This window comes from Delphinus delphis, chromosome 4 (genome assembly GCF_949987515.2).
Source record: "Delphinus delphis chromosome 4, mDelDel1.2, whole genome shotgun sequence".
Classification (NCBI taxonomy): Eukaryota; Metazoa; Chordata; class Mammalia; order Artiodactyla; family Delphinidae; genus Delphinus; species Delphinus delphis.
This window is the reverse complement of record NC_082686.1, coordinates 428,276-447,862: the sequence shown is the minus strand read 5'-3', so window position 1 is coordinate 447,862 and position 19,587 is coordinate 428,276. Positions and strand designations below refer to the sequence as shown.

The 19,587-nt window shown below is 57.6% G+C and overlaps 1 protein-coding gene across 3 annotated transcripts in view; it reads right to left on the bottom strand.

Moving 5' to 3' along the window:
* LSS (lanosterol synthase) overlaps positions 1–19,081 on the bottom strand; it is a 42,600-nt gene extending 23,519 nt beyond the window's left edge. The window contains exons 1-18 of one of the 3 annotated variants that reach the window (XM_060010194.1): positions 18,989–19,081; positions 18,355–18,523; positions 17,477–17,615; positions 15,336–15,444; positions 14,099–14,220; positions 12,614–12,710; positions 10,415–10,550; positions 10,027–10,135; positions 9,256–9,374; positions 9,007–9,084; positions 7,857–7,954; positions 7,575–7,602; positions 5,883–5,939; positions 5,189–5,260; positions 4,894–4,944; positions 4,193–4,255; positions 3,692–3,788; positions 2,799–2,904 (exon numbers count right to left, since the gene is read on the bottom strand). In XM_060010194.1, coding sequence (XP_059866177.1) covers positions 2,799–2,904; positions 3,692–3,788; positions 4,193–4,255; positions 4,894–4,944; positions 5,189–5,260; positions 5,883–5,939; positions 7,575–7,602; positions 7,857–7,954; positions 9,007–9,084; positions 9,256–9,374; positions 10,027–10,135; positions 10,415–10,550; positions 12,614–12,710; positions 14,099–14,220; positions 15,336–15,444; positions 17,477–17,615; positions 18,355–18,523; positions 18,989–19,002 — 1,664 coding nt within the window. In that variant the 5' untranslated portion in view covers positions 19,003–19,081. Of the gene's footprint in view, positions 1–2,798; positions 2,905–3,691; positions 3,789–4,192; positions 4,343–4,893; positions 4,945–5,188; positions 5,261–5,882; positions 5,940–7,574; positions 7,603–7,856; positions 7,955–9,006; positions 9,085–9,255; positions 9,375–10,026; positions 10,136–10,414; positions 10,551–12,613; positions 12,711–14,098; positions 14,221–15,335; positions 15,445–17,476; positions 17,616–18,354; positions 18,524–18,988 lie in introns of all 3 variants that reach the window. The other 2 variants (XM_060010192.1, XM_060010193.1) reach the window with 2 other exon arrangements.
* Between the last annotated feature and the right edge of the window lie 506 nt (positions 19,082–19,587).

The window sequence follows — 19,587 nt, the reverse complement described above, 5'->3', positions numbered from 1 at the left end:
TCTAAGTGTAAACTGGACTGAATCCTGAATTCTTCTGACTTCCTCCAATATGTGGCTAGAACTCTTACAATTTTCTTCCACTCTTGATTTTTGAATCACTATGAAACTAAAACTGCCCTTTTTCCGAAGCCCTGCAAGCAAAAGCTGGACAACTTGATACAAACTTCAACAGCTCATGTGAGGACGATTCTCATGCCTGTTGCTGTGTGGCCACTCAGAAAGATCACCAGAGACATTCACACTGAAAACCAGGAAAATCTGTCTAATTGCCACACTTGTCCTCAGTGCATCTGAAGATGCTTAGAACCCAGCATCTAGAAATCGTCTCAACTAGCTGCTCTCCAAACTCAGAAACTGAATTTATAATTTCCTTGAATTATTTACCATTATTTTTCTTTTGCTTCCATAGAAATGCCTCTCATTGAATTACCTGATTGCGCAGATCATATAGAGGCCTAATTTATGTGGAAAGACATCTACGATGCTGCCTCCTGAAGTAAACACCCAAGGTGCATCCTGTCCTGAGGAACACTGAGGACATGTGATTGCTGACACAGCATGTGCGCCTCCATAAACAACTTTTGAAGTTTTTGTAGACTGACTTAGAAAGGTAATACCCGAATCTGATTATAACCCATTTGATTTATTTAATTGATTAAATTTGGGCTCCGGGAAATTTTTCAATCTCGATTATTGTTCTTTTTATAGTCATCACATTAATTTCGCAACAGTTTTAAATGCCTACCAGCAGCCACTCACATACCAAATGGTATCCATCAGGATCAGACAACTGGATGAAATTTGCAATAACCACATGAATGATGATCAGACAACTGGATGAAATTTGCAATAACCACATGAATGATGAATGAGGGTGACTACATGGCCCTCCAACCTGTCAATTCAACTAGTGAAAACAGCCAATATGTGACTCTTCAGCCTGACTACAACAACGGTGGAGAGAGAGAATAACACGACACTGGTTGGTGATACTCTCAGCCGGCTGAGACAATGACCAAAATGGGGAACTGTTAAAATCAAAAACAAACAGAGCCCACCCTCGAAAATTCCCTGAGCAGACAAAACCAGTTTAATCATACAAAGGCTAATTTAGCTTATTTTGCAAGACTAACTTGACCTGGGTCATTTCTTGTTTACACCTCTGGAAATCATAAAGAAACTTGAACTGCTTCCCAAGGTTGATACGAGGTAATCACTGAAAATTCTGATATTGTAACCAATCACTGTGAAGAATAAACAGTTACTGCCTTCTCACAATATAAGCTCTTTATAACAATATATACCCGAGCCTCATTCAATGTTTGGATTTGTGCACTCTTGGTTTGCAAACTGTCTTTGTGGTGTGTGCGTGATAAATTTTTACTAATGATTCATTGGCTTTACTTTTAGCTATTTATGAACCTTTGACAAAATCCTAAACAAAATACTTATCAAATTGAATCCAACAATATATAAAAAGTAAAGCACATGATGACCAAGCTGAATCTATACCAGGTTTACCAAGAGCCATGAAACAACAGAATCATACAAGGATGAAGGAAAATCTACAAGAACTGCACAGAAGCCCCATAACACAGCAAGTCCACATCCACGTCCTCAAGAACTGGGAACCTCTGTGCCCCGAAACACAAGTCTGAGATTGTTCACAGCAGGATGATTCATAATAACCCACTGAGAGGCCCTGAAGGATATACAACAAGCACAGGCATAAACAAAGCATGGCGTCTGCATTCGACAGTGGGGAGAGACAGACGTGGGCTTCCACGCTGGGATCACAGTGGGCAGAGGAGAACCAGGCGGGGAGCTTCTGGTAATGTGTTTGCCCGACGTGGTCACATGGGTGTGTCCGCTTCATAATTAATCCAAGGGCTATATGTATGGTTTGTGTACTTCTCTAAACATGTGCCAGACTTCAACAGGAAAGGTTTATTTAAAAACTACCATTATTTGGGCACAGGTGGAGCTGGGGGTACAGGCAGGCCTCATTTTATTGTGCTTTGCTTTACTGCACTTCACAGACACTGTGTTTTTTACAAACTGAAGGTTTTTGGCAACCCTGCATCGAGCAAGGCTATCAGTGCCGTTGTTCCAACAGCATTTGCTCACTTCATGTCTCTATCACATTTTGGTAATTCTCACAATATTTCAAACTTTTTTATTATTATTATATCTATTATGGTGATCTGTGATCATTAATCTTTGATGTTACTATTACAAAAAGAATTTGACTTGCTGAAGGCTCAGATAATGGTTAATATTTTTTAGCAATAAAATATTTTTAATTAAGATACGTACATCGTTTTCTTAGACATAACGCTATTGAACACTTCACAGATGACAATATAGTGTAAACGTAATTTTCATATGCCCTGGGAAACCAAAAATTCACGTGACTCACATTACTGTGACATTTGCAGTGGCTGGAATTGAACCCACAGTATCTCCTAGGTACACCTTTATGTGTCTTCTTTCAATGTTACTAAGAAGACGCAAAAAAATAACTCATTTTTGTGTTATAACTGTGCTACTCTGAGCCCCAGTGCACACATTTGATATACTTCAGGCCTACAGCAGGATTCAGGAGCATCTGAAACCCCTTCCATTTTTAAATGAGTTTTATTCCAGAGCCCCCTGCCTGAGATGGGCCCCTGGCCTGAGCACCCCAAGTGAGCAAATGGCTTGCCCTCAATGACATCAAGGTTGTCTGACTTCTTGGCCCCAAGCTAACGGTACCCACGCTGTGTGACTGAGCATCCCTGTGCCAAGGCCGCCCTTACCTGATCTCTCCGGCCCTGTGGTCTGGGAACTGCTTGTGGAAATGCTTCAGCGCCTGCATCACAGCCGAGGTGCACTCCACATATGTGTAGTCAATCATGATGTCCCCTGGGAAAGAAAAGGAAGGCTTGAGAAATGTGAACTTTACCTCAGCTGCCCAATTCGGCAATTCAGGCCAAACCGTGACACAGGAGAACGCCGTAACATGCAGAGCCTGTACAACACATCACGAGCCTGACCATCCTCCAAAGGCACGGAGGAAGCACCACCAGCGAGCAGCCCGGTGACGTGGCCACCAGGTGGGAGGGAGGCACCTACACAGGTGACCTGGAGGCCCATCTGTGCTGCAGGACAGCCAGGCCAGTGGGAGGGTAACAGGGAAGCGCACACAGCAGAGCTGCAGCCCACCCTGAGAAGGCCTCCACAGGAGCACATCTGCCAGTTACAGGAGCCCGACAAATGCAGATCCGGAAGGAGGGGACAGGGGCGCACGCAGACGCAGCAGGAGGACACAGGCAAGCGGGTCCCCACTGTCACCTCCCTGTGAGGAGCTGTGGGCTCCGTGAGGAGCATTCAGGAGACAGGCCGGCCTCCACGGAAGACAGAGCAGGAGCCGGCCCAGGCTCGGGCCAGAGAGCTGGTGTGAATCCCACCCACCTCCGAGAGGCAGACTGCAGCTTTTCTATCCACAACCAGGGTCACCGCACCCTGGCAAGTCGAGAAGCACGGAACACTCTGGTGCCTGGGGGCTCCTTAGAGCATCCGCCCGCATCTGCCAGAACATTGTTGGTACTGCCCCCCGCCAGGGGAAAGAGCTCCAGGCTCTGGCGAGAGGTCCAACCTCAGGCATGCAGGGCCCCCGAGTCTGTGGCCACGTAACTGGCCGAGCACTCACCGAAGATCTCCGAGGGGTTCAGAAGCTCCAGAAGGTGTCCCCCACGCTTGGTCTCGTAGGTGGCAAACCCTCCATCAGGGTTTCTCATGCTCAGCAACTAAAACCAGAGGGAACATCCTGAGAATTCACCCACGCGCTGAGCACGTGCAAGGGCCCACAGGCTGTGGCCCAGTTTCTAGAAACACCCCAAGGCTAGGAACCAAGGAGCAGGGATGGGAAAGAGGGAGCCGGTTTTCATGTTAAACCAGGACCCTCAGGCGCCCAGAACAGTGGGCTGCAACCTTTATCAACCGGGTACTCCGTGACCACCCGGGACCACTCCCCGGCACGTGCATGCTTACCACTTATAAAGCACACGTGCGCCACCAAATTATGTGATCTCCACCGTAAAAATTGGAAAAAACTTGGGTGTGCTAAGAGGGTCTGTGGTGGGGTGGCCAAGACTCCACGTGCACAGTGCCCTCAGCTGTGTGACCAGAGCCCCACACCCAGCAGCCTCACCACAGCGACAGCATCGAAGAGCCGCTCTCGTGGGACGTGCTTGGTGACAAAGGGACACTTTTCCTGCAGGAGAAGGAGGGACTTCAAGGCCTCAGCTGTGCAGTCGGCAACAATCCAGCCACAGTCCAGTGTGCTGAAGGAGAAGCCGCCCTGGAAAGTGTGGGGCTGTAAGGGTGGAGGCCAAGCCCACACCTGGCCACCCCAGGCCATGGCACCTCGCACGCCTGCACAGAGCCAAGGCCCATCCACAGCGGAGGTACAGCCACAGCCCCAAGCCACACACACGTGGACGGCCTCCAACTTCCAGCACAAGGACTGCAGCCTCTGCCCGTCACCGCCTTCAGGCTCTACTGTGGGATGGGCACAAGCAACCCGCTGTGAGAACGCAGCCATGGCCATGCCCATGCCCCCACGTGCTGCAAGAACTGCCCTCCCCACTCCTCCCCTCATCACTGCCATTCATGTTCTGACAGCTTATTTAATGTCTGCAGGTGCTGCTAAGTGCACACAGTGCGTGACATGGTGGGGTGAAGCCCACAGAGCTCAGCTACTGCATTTATGCACAACTCTTCAGTCAGGAATATCTTGGGTACATCAGTGGAACCCCGCACTGTGCATCTATCAGAACAGGAAGCCGAGGAGAGAGCCCTCCTTGAGGGCAAAGCCCGGCTAACTGAGGCGAGTGGGGTTGGCCGCGGTACCTTGCTCATCTGGCGGTAGTACTTCTGGTAGTCGGGGAGGTTGTCTGGGACCTGGTGAGAATCCGAGGGGCAGGAGGGAACACGTCACCACCATAGTACATAGACGCCGGGCAGGGAGGGGCCAGCACAGCAGGACATGCAGGGACCCAGTGCCGCCGCCCTCATGGTCACCAGTGCCAGTGGGAACCCTCCAGGTAGCACCCACGTGGCCCACTGCCCCCACCCACAATCAGGGCACGGCCTGGGCTGGAGGGGCACCCTGCCTGTGCGAGGCACGGACCAGGCCTGGTCTCACCTGCGAGACCCGGAGATACTCATGAGCCTTCTGCAGGCAGGACGAAAACTCTGGCCTGTGTTGTGCACCCGCCTGGGAAAGAGGAGGGGGTGAGCCACTAGCCGGCACATGCCTGCGTGCGTGGCTGGTCCCTGGACGACCCTGGCGATACCCGGCCACCACTGGGAACCAGGAGCAAACTCACCCAAGTCTCGGGGCTCTCGGGTTTCTGCCGCCAAGTCAGAAAGACATGGTGGAGTGACAGCAGAAGAGATAGTCCACACCACCCTGGCCCCAGCCCCAGCCTGTGCCCACAGGGCCCCTGCCCATCTAAGGCAGGCCCCCACGTGGCCCAGACTCCCCCCCAAATCCTGCCAACCTCATTCCCACCAGCATAAAGACACGCTCCTGTTTCTCTCTAGTACGTGCTCAGAAGCATCCGTAGTGAGCAATCTGAGCACTGAGGAGAGCCTGGAGCCTGCTCCCCCTACAGAAGACCCCACCACCTCGCCACCTCGGGAACAGCCCTCACAGGGCCCCTTGCCCCCGAAGACTTCAAGCCAGCCCCACACCCAGAGCTGCCAGCAAGACCACTGTCTCGGAGCCCAGGTAAGCGAAGGGTCAGGGCCGGCAGGTGCCGTGTCCGGCTGGATCCAGGGGTGGACATACAGGAAGAGCAGGTGGAGGCTGGAGAATGAGGGACAGAGCCACATACCTCCAGCAGAGCCTGGATGGCGAACGCGGTGTCCCAGATCTGCGAGCCATTGGTACCCTGTGCAAAGAGGACAGCCCTACAGCAGCCACCTCCCACCCCCACCCCAACTTCCCAGATCTGATGGGTGCCTAGAGGGCCAAGGAAGGTGCAGGGGCATCCACCAGCTCCTGCAGAGAGGTAGGAGTCCAGCCGACTCCTCACCCCAGGCTCTGGGCTCTGTACCCCTAAAGCCCACGAGGCCCTGAGAGGGGCTGGTCCTGCAAGGAGACTTGGTCAGGCAGCCAGGCCACCAGCCAGGACAGAGCTCCTCAGAGCACTTCCAGGATTTGGAAGATCACCGCCATGGCCTCCACTGCTTGCCCACTGGCACGGAGCCCAGACAAATCGGTGGCACTAAGGGACACGAGACACTGCAGCCTGGCAGGACAACGTGTGGGAAGAACACACACAGCGCCTGGCCAAAAAGACCTGAACCGATCAAGCCTCAGGGCCGAACCGCCAGTTTGCAGAAAATCTGGGGTGCAGAGCAGGCAGAAGGTAGACATGCTAGGGACAAATGACCCAGGAGAGAAGGGCACCAGGAGACTGTAGGACAAAGGCAACAGCAAGGATCAGCCTCCCGGACTGGATCCTGATACCAATGAACACACAGCAAAACCCCACCGGGGGCTGCCGTGAACTCAGTGCGGACGGCACGGCAGTTTTGTCAGGACCAGAAGCCCTCGTAAGCTCCAGGGCTGGAGGTGTCAAAGCGGGTGGGGAGCCACATGAGGGCTCGTCACTCTCCTCTACTTCACGTGTTTCAGGAATATTTTCACACAAGACTGGCAGCGTGGGGGCCAGGGAGCTGGAAGTGGGGCTCAAGTGCACCTGGCAAGGGCACCTGGGAGGGTGGTCTGCGCTGGGCGGGGCTGGGCCCACGTGCACTCGTCCCAAAGGGCCCAGAGGTCAGTGTGACCCAAGGACATTGCTGGAGGTGCCACATTTGCACACTGAGTGACAGGAGACAAAAGCTCCCGGCTCGCTGACCCCAGGGTCCCTGCAGCCGGGACAGGACCAGGTCAGCCCAGGCTGCCCGGTGACCCAGGAGCCCCACCCCCAGGGACACGCACAGGACGTAAGCTGGGGGAACAGCATCTACAACACCCAGACACTGGAAATCAGCAAACGGTACAAAACAGAGGTGCGGTATATGCGGAGAGGGGCCACAGGAGTGTCTCAGGACTCTGAAGGTGGTACCTCTGGGATGCTCAGCTCACGGGGCAGCAGAGGGCACGGGTTCTACTCTGACCGCATCCTGCTGCTGTCCTGACCCCGCTAACCAGAACCAGCATGCGAGCTGTGAGATCATCAGCTGTCCAGCAGCAGCTGGGCTGGCGTCTGAGAACCACCGTGGCCCTCGTCCCCCCCGAGCTGCAGCTCTGAATGACTCTGGTGTACAGACTGCTCCCGTGGTGTGTCTGCAGGCCCTCAGCTCTCCCACCACCCCCCAGGGCCTGTTAGCATCCCTGCCAGACAGCACACACCCAGGAGGTGCCCGGCGGTGCCCCTCAGATGCGGGACAAGGGGGACCTGCAGCCACTTACCACACGCTGACAGAACACATCGGGAGGAGTGACTTGGGATCTTAACAAACCCGAAAGGCAGGAACGGTTGCAAGTAAGCAAGCAGCTGTGGCCCTACAGCCCTTACCTGCACTTTCATGCCGTCGAGGCCCAGCCTGCGAGAAGAGTCCATGTCAGGGAGCAAGGGCAGAGCCGGAAGTCAGGGGCCCAGAGCCCGTGTCCCAAAAGCAATGCGCCCACGCAGCAGGGGACACGTGAGGACAGCTCCCACCCCCCCACCCAGCTGTGTGGAGGGCCCACCAGGGGAATAGGCCTCCCTCAAACACAGAGTTCCCTGCATGGGACACGCTGGCCTTCAGGCTCTCAGCCACGCCCTTCCCGAGGGCCACGCCCTCGCCGCCACACTCACCAGAGGTAATCGGGAATCCTGGACAAGTGCTCCTGGAAGGCAGAGGAGGCCGGCCCTTCCCTGTGCCAGCACGCAAGCATGTTGACGGTTTTCGAGATCTGGAGGAGACGGCCCTGTCAGGGCTCTGCTCCACACCTGCCGGGGTTCCCGGGCTTGAGGGCCGCAGACCTACCCCACCGAGGCCCCAGCACGGCCTTGCTGCAGGCCAGGCCTTCTGCTCTAACCACTTTCCCAAGCACTCACTGCTACCAGGCTGCAGCCCTGCCCTGGGAGAGGTGGGAATGGGCCAAGGCACGTGTGCCAAGGAGGGAGGGGGACGGCAGCAGGGAAAAGACAGGGTGACCTGTAGAGGTGACGGGAGCCCAGCCAGCTGGTGAGCAGAACCGCCACGAGGGTGACGGGCAAGGCAGGGACCCCTGAGTGGGCACATGGGTTGTGGTGTGTCCTGAGCTACCTGAGATAACTCAGAGGATGGAGGATAGGGCTGAGGGCCACGGGAGAGATGGAGCGACTCGGAGGTGAGACCAGAGGCGCAGGGCCTGACTGCTCAGAGCAGATGTTCTAGAGGCCCAGCTCTCCCACCCCGGGACCTCCTAGGCCAAGGTCCAATTACAGCACGTTTCTAACTTGCTTTACGCAGCCTTAGGTCAGAGCCCACGCAGAATCCCCTGGCGCTGAAAGGGAAACAACTGGCCCCTCGGTGGGGCGGTGGCAGTTGACGTCCCCCGGGTACCACCTGGCCTCGAAAACACCTGGGAGCAGGGTCACGCGTGGGGCTCATGGACACTGCACCCACTGGGCTCACACAGAGAAGCCGTGGGCTGACCCAGCACGGCGGCCACGGTCACAGCCGCCCGAGGCTCGCTACAGCGCTGCCTCCTGCACCCAGTGCCCTAAGGCTGCAGGCCAGCCTCCCGACCCTGCACTGGCCACCCGGGCTCACAGCCCCACGGGGCAGAGCAGAGTCAGGAGCCCAGAGGCTCTGAGAAGCACGTCTCGAGTCACCAGCCTCAACAGCAATCAGGAGTGGAACGCAAGCACCCTGGCCCTGCAAACCCCATAGGAGAAAGGCAAATGGTGGGTTATTAGGGCTGGGGAAGGAGAGAGGACCGGGGGAGGAAAAGCAGCCCACCCTACCGGCCAGAGAGACCTCAGGAGGCGGCCTCAAGAAGCAGTGCTCCAGACACACCAGGTGGTGGGACGGGAGGGCGGGCCAAGCACAGGGGTCCTGGGGGATCAGAGGCCCAGGTCCCACGTAAAGGTGTGACCGCCTCCAGTGGGAGACCTCACCTCCAGGGAGACCCCCACTCCCAGCTCCATAGACACAGGCCTCTGGGCAACCCGCCCCCAGTCCTCGCCCACCCCAGGCCCAGACAGCCAGTGGGCGAGGGGCGCTGACCGGGCCAATGCTGAGGTACTTGGTGAAGCGGTCGTCGGCTGCGATGTGCTCGTACAGCTTCTGGATGGCCCGCTGCCGCAGGCCGGCGCTGTGGTGGCGCTCGTACAGGTTGAGGATCGCTGCGAGGGAGGGGGGGCGTCAACAGGCACCAGACACGGAGAGGAGTCCCAGCCCCAGCACAGACCCCCCAGGGTGGTCGGCCCACAGCGGCCAGTCTCTGGGCCCCCCCTTGCCACCCCCTCACCCACTCTCCTTGCCTGCTGGTGCAGCCCCCTCCCTGGCATCCTGGTGCTGCCCTACAGCCCCCGCAGCCGTGCAGAGCGTGTTGCCTCCCAGTGCCGACAGGGCGGGTCCCGGCTCCCACCCCAGGGCCCGTCTGCAGGACCAGTGAGGGAACGAACGAATGAATGAGGGGGAACGTGGCCGCCTGCGCACACAGCACCCGCCAGGCTCCAAGGGGAGGCCACTCGGCTCTGAGCAGCCAGGAGGACCCACGGGAGATGGGCTTGGACTGGCCTCGTGGGGTCCCGCCCCTTCTATCCCACTGAGGAGGAACTACCGGCCCCTCAAGGCCCTGGGCTCCGAATCCTCTGTCCAGGAGCCCGAGCCCCAGGTGGGTCTGCTGGACACGAGGTGTGCACGCCGGCCCCCTCGTCCCCACAGGACCCCAACGCCAGGACTCATCGTAGGGCCGTGTCCCTCCGCGTTCCCTGTCACTTTAGGTGTCGACCGACCCCCGGGGGGGCCCAGCCAGCCCCTGGGGGCACCCACCATACACCACGTGGAGCAGCCAACTGTGCGGCGTGTACAGCTCATCGGGGGCCACGCTGTCCCTGTGCGCCGGCCAGTCGATGCGGCCGTAGTCCTCCACGTAGAGCTCCTGAGGGCGGCAGCACCTCAGCCCCAGACCTGCCCGTCCCCTCTGCTGCCTGCCCTCCCGAGGACAGGCCCCGATGAGCACCCTGCTCCCCAAGCCCCACGTCAAGGCTGCTCCCCGGGGACACACTGGGGCCTGGCCTTTGCTCACAGGTGCCCTGCAGCCCATCCCACCGCACAAGCCCCCAGGCAGTCATTTAGGGACAGGAGGTGAACGCTCCACTCTGTGGGGCTCTCGGCTCCGTGGGGCCCCCCGAGAGCGGGCATACGTGGTCAGGCTCACCTGGCGGAGGCTCTGGACCAGCGGGTCCTCCTCAGCGCTCAGCCGGGTACCATAGCAGTAGGCCATGGGCAGGTACACCTGCCGGCAGTGGCACCAGATGGTGGAGGGATGCGCGGGCATCCATTCAGGAAACAGCCTGGCGGGACAGCGTGTCAGCAGGGCCCCCCACCACTGCAGCCTGGGGCCCTTTCAAGCCTGAACACGGGGTGGACGGCTGTCTCCGGCCCAAGTGGGCACAGCCGTGCTCCTGAGGGGCGCAGCCCGCAGAAGCCGACAACTTCTCCTGGCTCACCAGGTGCCTCCTAAAGCCAGGAGACTTGGCTCCTAAACAGTGAGGACTGCCTGTGGGTTCCCAGTTGTGACAAACGTGCCACAGTAACAAAAACGTTAATCACGGAGATACCGAGAGCGGGGTCTACAGGAACGCTCTGGACTATCTCTGCAACTTTTCTGGAAATTGAAAACTATTCCTAAATAAAAATCTTCAGGACTGCCACATCTTCTCAAGGCCTGTGTCTTTGATCGTTACCTCTGCTGTGCTTCACCCGGATACGCAGCCTGACGTGAGCACGGCTCTGCCAGCCTCCCAGGTAGGGGCGCGCCTGGGCTGTTTTCTCCACCCGCCCCTTTCAGCCTCCATCCACGAGTGAGAGGGGAGGCCACGTGGAGGCCATGGGGAGGTGAGCCCGCCTCCCCTGCTCCCAGGCGTAAGGGTTGGACGGGTGTCCTCAGCCCCACCACACCTGGTCTCACTCTCGAGGGCTCCTCCACTCACTTTAAAGGGCGTTTGCTACACTTTGGGTAACGTTTCCAGCTTTCCTGCAGCTGAAGCGGTTCAGGGTCTCTGGTCCTTCATCCTGCACACCTGCCCTTTACACTCTAACCTATGCCCTCCAAAACAACTTCCGCCAAGACTAGCAGTGCCCTAGTTACCGAGAGGCCCGGCAACCACGGCCTGGGCCCTGCGGCGCGGGGATGCAGCCAACGCAGTCCCCCACACCCGCCTCTGACACCACACCCCTCCCAGCGCCTGCTCAGTGCCTTCCTCTGCGGCTCCTTACACACCGGGTAGGTCCGAGGTCCAGCCAGCAGGCCCACCGGTGAGGAACGCTGGAATGGCCCCAGACCACTTCCCGCCCCTTCCAGAGTGGCCAGCCTTGGGCAGGTCTGCCCCGGTGGAGGCTGGGCCGTCGGCCCTTTCATCAGGCCCCTGCTGTCATCTCCTGATCGGCCCCTTCACCTCGCACCTCTCCTCTACCGAAGTCCCCTAGCGCAAGGGCCCCCCAACCTCCCTGACAGCTCCCTGCTCCAGGGACCTCACCTCCTGAAGGTGATATTGGGGTACTTATATGTATATGAATGTATTCGGGACACATGTCCAGAGACTTCATTAGATATTCACAAAATGTTTAAAATCTCTGGCTTATAAGTATCACACAATATGGAATTAATGTTGATTTTGCTGAGTTTTTAAGCACTATTGTAGTTCTGTTAGAAGAAAATTCTTATCTTTAAAAAACACACTGAGGGCTTCCCTGGTGGCGCAGTGGTTGAGAGTCCGCCTGCCGATGCAGGGGACACGGGTTCGTGCCCTGGTCCGGGAAGATCCCACATGCCACGGAGCGGCTGGGCCCGTGAGCCATGGCCTCTGAGCCTGCATGTCTGGAGCCTGTGCTCCACAACGGGAGAGGCCACAACAGTGAGAGGCCCGCGTACAAAAAAAAAAAAACACACACACACTGAAGAGTTCGCAGGGGAAACAGAATGTCTGGGATCAACTTTAACATTCACCAACAAAAAAGGCAAGGGGGACAGTCAGCACGGCACACCCAACACTGGGCTGGGGAGGCCTGCATGGGCCATCACCTCCTTTCCTTTATTTCTATAGATGCTCAAAATGTCCATAACAAGACAGTCACAGGCATCTATGCAACAAAGGCAGCACGTCACGCCCCACACCAGAGGTTCTGTAACCAGCGAGGCGGGACCCCACCCACCTGCCACATGGCCCAACGCCCCTGCACCTCCCTCCCTCCTATCGTCTGTAGGACTCAGCCAAGCAGGGGCTCTGCCAGGAGCCTAACGCCACCCAACTCCACTGAACGGACAGCCCCTCATCCGACTAACAGGCAGCAAGTGACCCAGGGTGGCACCCCTCTACTCGCGAAGAGAGTGGTGACCGTAGATGGGGAAGCGTACCACATTTCTGGGAACAGAGTGTTGAGGCCTTCCCAGCTGTACACGTTCAGGACAGCCAACCAGAACTTCCCCCAGGAGGGGATGAACACAGCACCACCTGTGGGGAGAAAACAGGCCCCATCACCTGCCTCTGACTGTGAACACGAGACCCTCAGGAATCGGGTCCCCTTCAAAAGGCGGGCCTGCTAAGGATCCTCTCCCTGTGGTAAGACGCAGGCTCCAGAACCACTCGGGACCACCCAACACCAAGGCTGCTGGGTGGGACCGACGTCTGCCCCAGAACAAGCCTATCTGGCCCCTGCCCCCAGGAAGTAGAAGCTGGGAAGGTGAGAGGCCCAGGCGCACACGGCAGCCCCTGTCCACACGGGCCTGGAGGTGATGAGGGAGTTGACTGTGCACGCTCGGCCTTCTCCCTCCTGAGTCCACCTGGCTGTCCTGCGCAGCACTGTACCCACGCAGCAGACGGATGTGGACTGTGGCTGTGGGGATGCTTGTGGCCCCGTGTTGGAGCCACCCCCAGCAGCACTGGTCCCAAGCACAGAAAAACCATCCTGGACACGATTCACAAGGAGGTCTCACCCCAAACCCAGGTGTGCAGAAGGCAAAGAACCCACAAAGCTACTAGGGAAGCATGGCCTGAAGACATTCCTTCCCAGACAAGGAACCAGAAATCAGCCTTGGGACCTCACACTAGTGAGCCCAGAAGCTGACGATGGATTCGTCACAAGAGCAACACACGTGTGAAGACTGCAGGCTCGTGAGAAAGTGCAGCAGGAGGCGTAACCCAACGTGGCAGGTCAGGAAGTGACATGCAAGGTGCCAGGCGAAGCGTGAGAAGGAACCCCCGAGGCAGCGGGGCTGGCTGGAAGGTGGGACATCCCAGGCAGACGAAGCGGCACATGCGGAGCCCTGAAGCAGGAAGGGGCTTCGAGGTGCTGATGGGAAGCCCCTGTGTGCGAGCACAGAGCAGGGGGGGCGAGCAGACTGAGGAATGTCCGTGAGGGGAGGGCAGGCGGGTGAGACGCTCCGGGCTCTGCAGAGGAGCAGTGAACGTTCTCGAGGCAGCAGGAGAAGAAGGGCATCCCCAGGCCGAGGGGAGGGAGTCACCCCAGGAGCCCTAGAGGACACACAGGAGAGCGAGGGCGGAGGGTGCAGGCAGAGCCCCACCAGCTCCCAGCACTCTCGTGCGGCCAGGCTGCCCCCGGGAAGGAGGACTCCCACAAGCAACGCACGAGCGCGTTGTTCGTGAGTCCTTTTGCCCATTTGCGAAACAAACAGAATTATATGGCGACCTTTATTTGTGTTTTAAAAATTTACTGGCAAGGTTAGACAGCTTCCTCCTGTTCTGCTTTGACACCTTCCTGGCTCATGTGTTTTGCTGTATGTGAAGTGCAGGTGCACCTTTCTGTTTCCCATTTTCGAGCACTCATTATGCTGAGGTAACGTGAACTATTTATTACGTAGCACGTGCTATGCAGGGTGTACCTTTCTTGTGAAGAATATTCCGGGCTCGCACCAGGTCAGGATCGTCAGGCCCCACACCCAGAATTCTCAAAGACACATAGTTGAGCGCAGTCCCAAACACCGTGGACTTATCCTCAATATGCCTACAGAAGCAGGAGACAGGTGAGAAAATGACGTCTTCCATTACTCGTAAGAAATTAAGCAACGCTTCCGTTAAATTTCCCCAGCAAATCAAGAATGACGTAACAACACGAGAAGCATCCAGAAGAGCCACTCTCCAGGAGGAGCTCCTGCACCTCCATGACACCTGAGCAGTTCCAAAACTGCCCTCAAGACTTTCCTGGTGGTCCCACGGCTAAGACTCCGTTCTCCCAATGCAGGGGGCGCAAGTTCGATCCCTAGTGGGGGAACTAAGATCCCGCATGCTGCAGAGCACAGCAAAACTTCCCTCCAGGACCTGCCCGGCCCTGTCCGTTTACCTCCCATGGCTGAATCAACATGACCCCAGGCAGTGGCCCATCAGCAGACCCTACATCACTACAGCCCACGGAGCAAGCTCCAGAGGCAGCATGCCAGGGCAGGCGAAGGCACTGGTGAGACCTCAAGTCTGTCCCAGGACCCAGACGGCAAAGAGCTGGGATCTGAAGCTCGAGATGCCCACGACCCCATCCAGGAGGCAAGCAGAGCTGAGCTGTCCTCCTAGGATTCTGTAAGGAAGGCTGGTGGTGTGGAGTTCGCCAGCCCAGGAGGGGCCAACGTCCTGGTTGCAGGACAAGAAGCACCAGGGCCCCACAGCCAGGTGGGCAGGCAGTTGGCCACCTTGGGACAGGGCCCTGCTCCCAGAGCGAGCGACACCACAGAAAGGCAGGCTGAAACATGGGGAGAACTGCCCGGCCTGCCTCTCCCTGCTGCCATCCCAGGGTCAAGGACAATTTTCTTCTGCCTTAGTGATGACAGCAAATGGTCTTCACTGTGCTATATGGGTCTCAGGAGTCTCTCAATCAGTCATGAAACTCATTACAACGCGAGCTGCAAAACCGAGGCCCGGAAAGTGAACAGGCCCATTCTGAGAGCCCCAGGGAAACCCGGACCCAGCCTGCATGTAGCCTCCAGCCCATTTCCCTTCTGACAGGCTCTCCCTGCCCACCCGGGGCCAGAGCTGCAGTCACCCCACCCTTGACAGGTGCATCTCCCACATAAGAACAGGGGTGCACGTGCATGCGTACACACGCAGCGACGCAGGGTTGGGCAGACTCACAGGCCCCAGCCGCCATCAGGAAGCTGCACCGACCGCAGGTACCGTGTAATCTCTTCTCTGTATCCAGCCGGCAGAGGAATGTGCGCCACGTAGCACGTGATCAGGAGGCCTGTGCGGCAGAAAACATACTCCTCAGCAGGCACTCAGCACTGCCAAGCCCAGGCCCCATTCCTCCTGAGAACCCCAGGTAACAGGCAGCTGTCCGCTAGGGTCTCCTTCCTGTGGAAACAAGCCTGGGAAGGCTATTATTCCCGGCCCCATCAGGGACTTTAGAACTGGGGCCCCAGACGCAGCAGCAACAGCACACGTGACACATATCACATGGGGCGTGCAGAGCCCACCTAGCCACTCCCAAGGTCCCACACTACTGACGTGCCTACGGGAAAGAAACACTAAACAGGTCATCCCTGGATGGGGTAGTTTACTCGCTTACATTTACATTTTCCTGTTTTATTAATTTTAATAGCACACATCACTTTGCAAGATGGACAACAATAAATGTTACCCACAAAGAACCTTCTGTTCCCAGCCTAGCCCTCCTGAGCACCTCCCGCCCCTCCACCCTACCCCTGGCCTAGGCTCCATCAGTCACGTGCCCACGGCACCGAGCACACGGGGTCTCAGGCAGGCCCCAGCAACAACGTGTCATGGAATGGATGCCCAACCACGGCCAGAGGCATGAGAAGCCCCAGCAGACACACCCACACAGGCACACTCTGGAAAGGCAGACAGATACGGAGACAGCACAGAGGTTCACAGAAATAAGCCCATCTCCTTTCATAACAGGTATGATGCTGTCAAGACAGGGAAACACACAAGCAGGAAGCAGAGCAGGTCTTCCCCATTTTACAGGCGAAGAAACTGAGGCACAGCCCCTAAGTGGTGGGGCTGGGGCTGGAGCCCAGGAGGTCCAACCCCAGAGTCAGTGATCACCACAGTGATGCTCAATGCCACACGGGCCACACAGAGTCATGACCTCCATGAGCATTTGCCAAATTAAAGCAGAAAAAGACAGGTCAAACTTCAGCCAGCCATGGAAGAACCCTGAGACGGCACCCCCAAACAGGCCAGTGTCCACCTGAGAAAGATGGTCTGTCCAGAGTCCAGAGGGAGAGAGGAAAGCCCCAACCTACGGCCTGCAGAGGGCAGGTGGGGCAGCAGGCTGAGCCCAGAGCTACAGCAGCAGGCACAAACCAATGCAGTGTCCCCATGACCAATCACCCACTGAGCGCCTGGTGCCAGGCACATGGGACCAAACCCAATTCCCATCATCCCCACATCACAGATGAGTCAGCCAAGGCATGGCGAAGTCCCGTCACCTTGCCCAGGGTCAGAGCAAGCCCGTGCAGTCACTGCTTCCCCATGAAGATCCTTGGGAAACGTCTCAGCAGGCTCCAGGTCAGACCAAGGGAAGGAAGCCCAAAGACTTGTCCCCAAGGATCAGGCCCCTGGGTCCCTAGTCAGGAAGATACAAAGCTGTACAGTCCAGGAGGCAGCAGGGCTTGGAGTCAAAGCAGAGATGGGAGCTTGATGGACTCCCAGTGCTACTGCCACTAAAGGAAAAGGTCCTTCTGCATAAATGCAGGGAATTTTCCGGATTACAAAGCTGAGCATTTCTTCAGAGAAACATTCCCAGGATGCAAAACAGACTTGTCTAGCCAAACCAGTTCAGTACCCAAGGGCTCCAAGTGCAGTCCTCCTACAACTCACCAACCTGCACCTACAGGTCCCAGCTGAGCTCTCCTGGCCAGCACTTCAGCTGAGTTCACACACACAAGCTGCCTACACAGGACTTAAAAGATTCCTGCCCACCTCTGCACCTTGGCATAGGCTAGGCCCTCCACTGATGCCCCTCTTCTGCACTGGGACTCAAGAGCCTCCCCTGGCCCCCAAAGCACCCCCTGCTTCCTTTTTCAGAACGCTAGCTAGCTGGGCCTTCGCTCCCATCCCCTGGCAACGACAGCAGGACAACTCAGGCACAGGGCAACCTCCCCAGCTCTTTTCTATGTGAGCTCCCAGTTTTTCACCTGTTCACGCATTCACACCTCAGACGTTCACCAAAGGCCTGAACCAGATCAAGCCAAGACGCCAAGGATGCCCCAGGGTGGCCCCGCCCACAGGCCACAACAGCACCTTCCTACCTGGCAGGAGGAAGAGCGGGCCACCGTAATCACCCGCCCAGTGGCCATCCTCAGCCTGCAGTGCAGCGTAGAACGTCATCCCATTGAGAGCCCCCTCACGGGCTGTGTGGGCTTTCGGCAAGTCCTTAAAGTAACTCCTCTGCAAAGAAGAAAAAGGAGTGGAGGGCTAAGTGGTCTGCAGCTAGGCCAGAGGAGGCCTTGGCACTTAGAGACCAAGTCAAAGTGACAAACCTGAATTGCTTTGAAAGTTTCAGCTGTTTCAAGAAAAGGCCTAAAACTCTGATGATGGTATTGCCAATCTTAGCAAATGAATGGTTCCACATTCTCATGGTTCTGTGTTCCAGTCACACATTTGCAAATTTCTTCACAACTTCTCCAAGACATCTTGAATAAAGCAGGTGCCCAAGTGTGTGGGGCGGGGCACTGATGCCCACCCAGACCTGGAACTCAGGCCTCCCTCGGGCAGGGGCCATGGGATGGCACAGTGACAGGGAGACCCCATTTCTATGTCATACTCTCTAACTAACTGAATTTCTCTTATGAAATTCACTAGATCAGAAACTTCTTTTTCTGAACAAAAACGAAGTTAGAGCAGTTTCTTACACACAGCTTAGTGATAAAGGGATTGAAGCAAAGGGGCCCATTCACTTCATGCTCCATCTTTACCTCGATTAACTCCGGTAGGAAACAGCTTTGGCGACACGAGACACAGGTGCACAGTACACATCCCTTCTGTTTTACCAGAGAAAAAAATGCCCTTCACATCTAGCTGCTTAAGGCTCCCTACCGGCTCCTGGTGCCCACTGCCAAGAAGGGAGGCAGGTGGGTGTCTGGTGGCGTCCCAGACACTGCACGTGGCGAGCAGAATCAACACTTACGGTGTCCAAGCCCAGTAAGTGAGCTTCCAGGCCAGACTGCCCTCGGCCAGGGTCTTCTTCTCCTTGGAAGTATGTCCACGTCTGCCTCCCCCTCTCATTGCTGAGACGCCAGCGGCTGAGGTCGGTGGCGGGCTCTGTCTTATAGGGTCCCCCTCTTCGGCGCAGACACCTGGAAGCGATCGTGCTCAAGTGACCTGCTCGCCAGGTCAGAGGCCAGAGGCGCAACGAACTTCCCGTTTCACCCCAACGACCTGCGAGCAGACCACTGTTTCCCTCACCTTGCAAAATAAAAACCCTCTTGGCGCGCTTCTGCACCTAAACACCGCGCCATCATTTCCCCAGGAGAGGAGACACAGGCCACAGGGACCGCCGCCCACGTCCGGGTCCCCACCCCGACCCCCAGCCCCACCCGGCTCTCCTCGGCCCGGCCCCAGAAGGTCCCCGGGCGACACCGCCGGAGGAGAGCGTGCCCCTCACCGCCCCTCGCCGCCCCCAGGGCCGGTGCCGCAGGTCTCCACTGACCGCGGGCGGGGCCGGACGGCGCAGCAGCCTCGCTGGAAGCCCCCGACCCAGTGAGACCCCTCCGCTGCGCCCCCGACCGCGCCCTCCCTTCTCGAGGGGCGCGGGGACTCACGTGCCCTCCGTCATGACCGCCGCGCGCTCCCGGTTCCCCTCAGCCTGCGCCCCGCAACCGGACCAGCCACAACCTGGTGACCGGAGAACGCGATGGGAAGATGCCCGCGCAGCCAATCAGAGAGCGGTGAGGGTGGGTCCGGGGCGTGGCCGGCTGGCTCAGTGGTGGAGCGCGAAGGTCTGAGCGGTGGGGGCGGGGCCGGAGAACATTGAACGAAGCGGGATCGTGGGGGCGGGGCGCTGAGTGGGAGGGACTGGGTGTTTAGGCGGGGCTTGGTGAGTGGGCGAGGCCGGGAGGGACGCGACTGCCAGTCACGCCTGCCGCCGGAGTCTGTCAGCCTCGGAGCGACTTGTGGGGCGAAGCGCCAGGACGAGGCCACCAGGGGGCGCCTGAGACTGAATGACACTTGGGGAGGGTCCCACCCGAGGCCGGAAGGCAGGAGGTCTGGGGAGCGGCTAGTGCCCTTGAGGAAGGGCCAGAGGCCGGAGGCTGTAGGTGAGTGAGTGAGGGGAGACATGGCCGCGAGGTCCCGCGGAGGGCGCGACGCGCGGGGGAAAGGCTTCCGGGAGGAGAAGGGGCGCTGGCGGGCACCTGAGAGG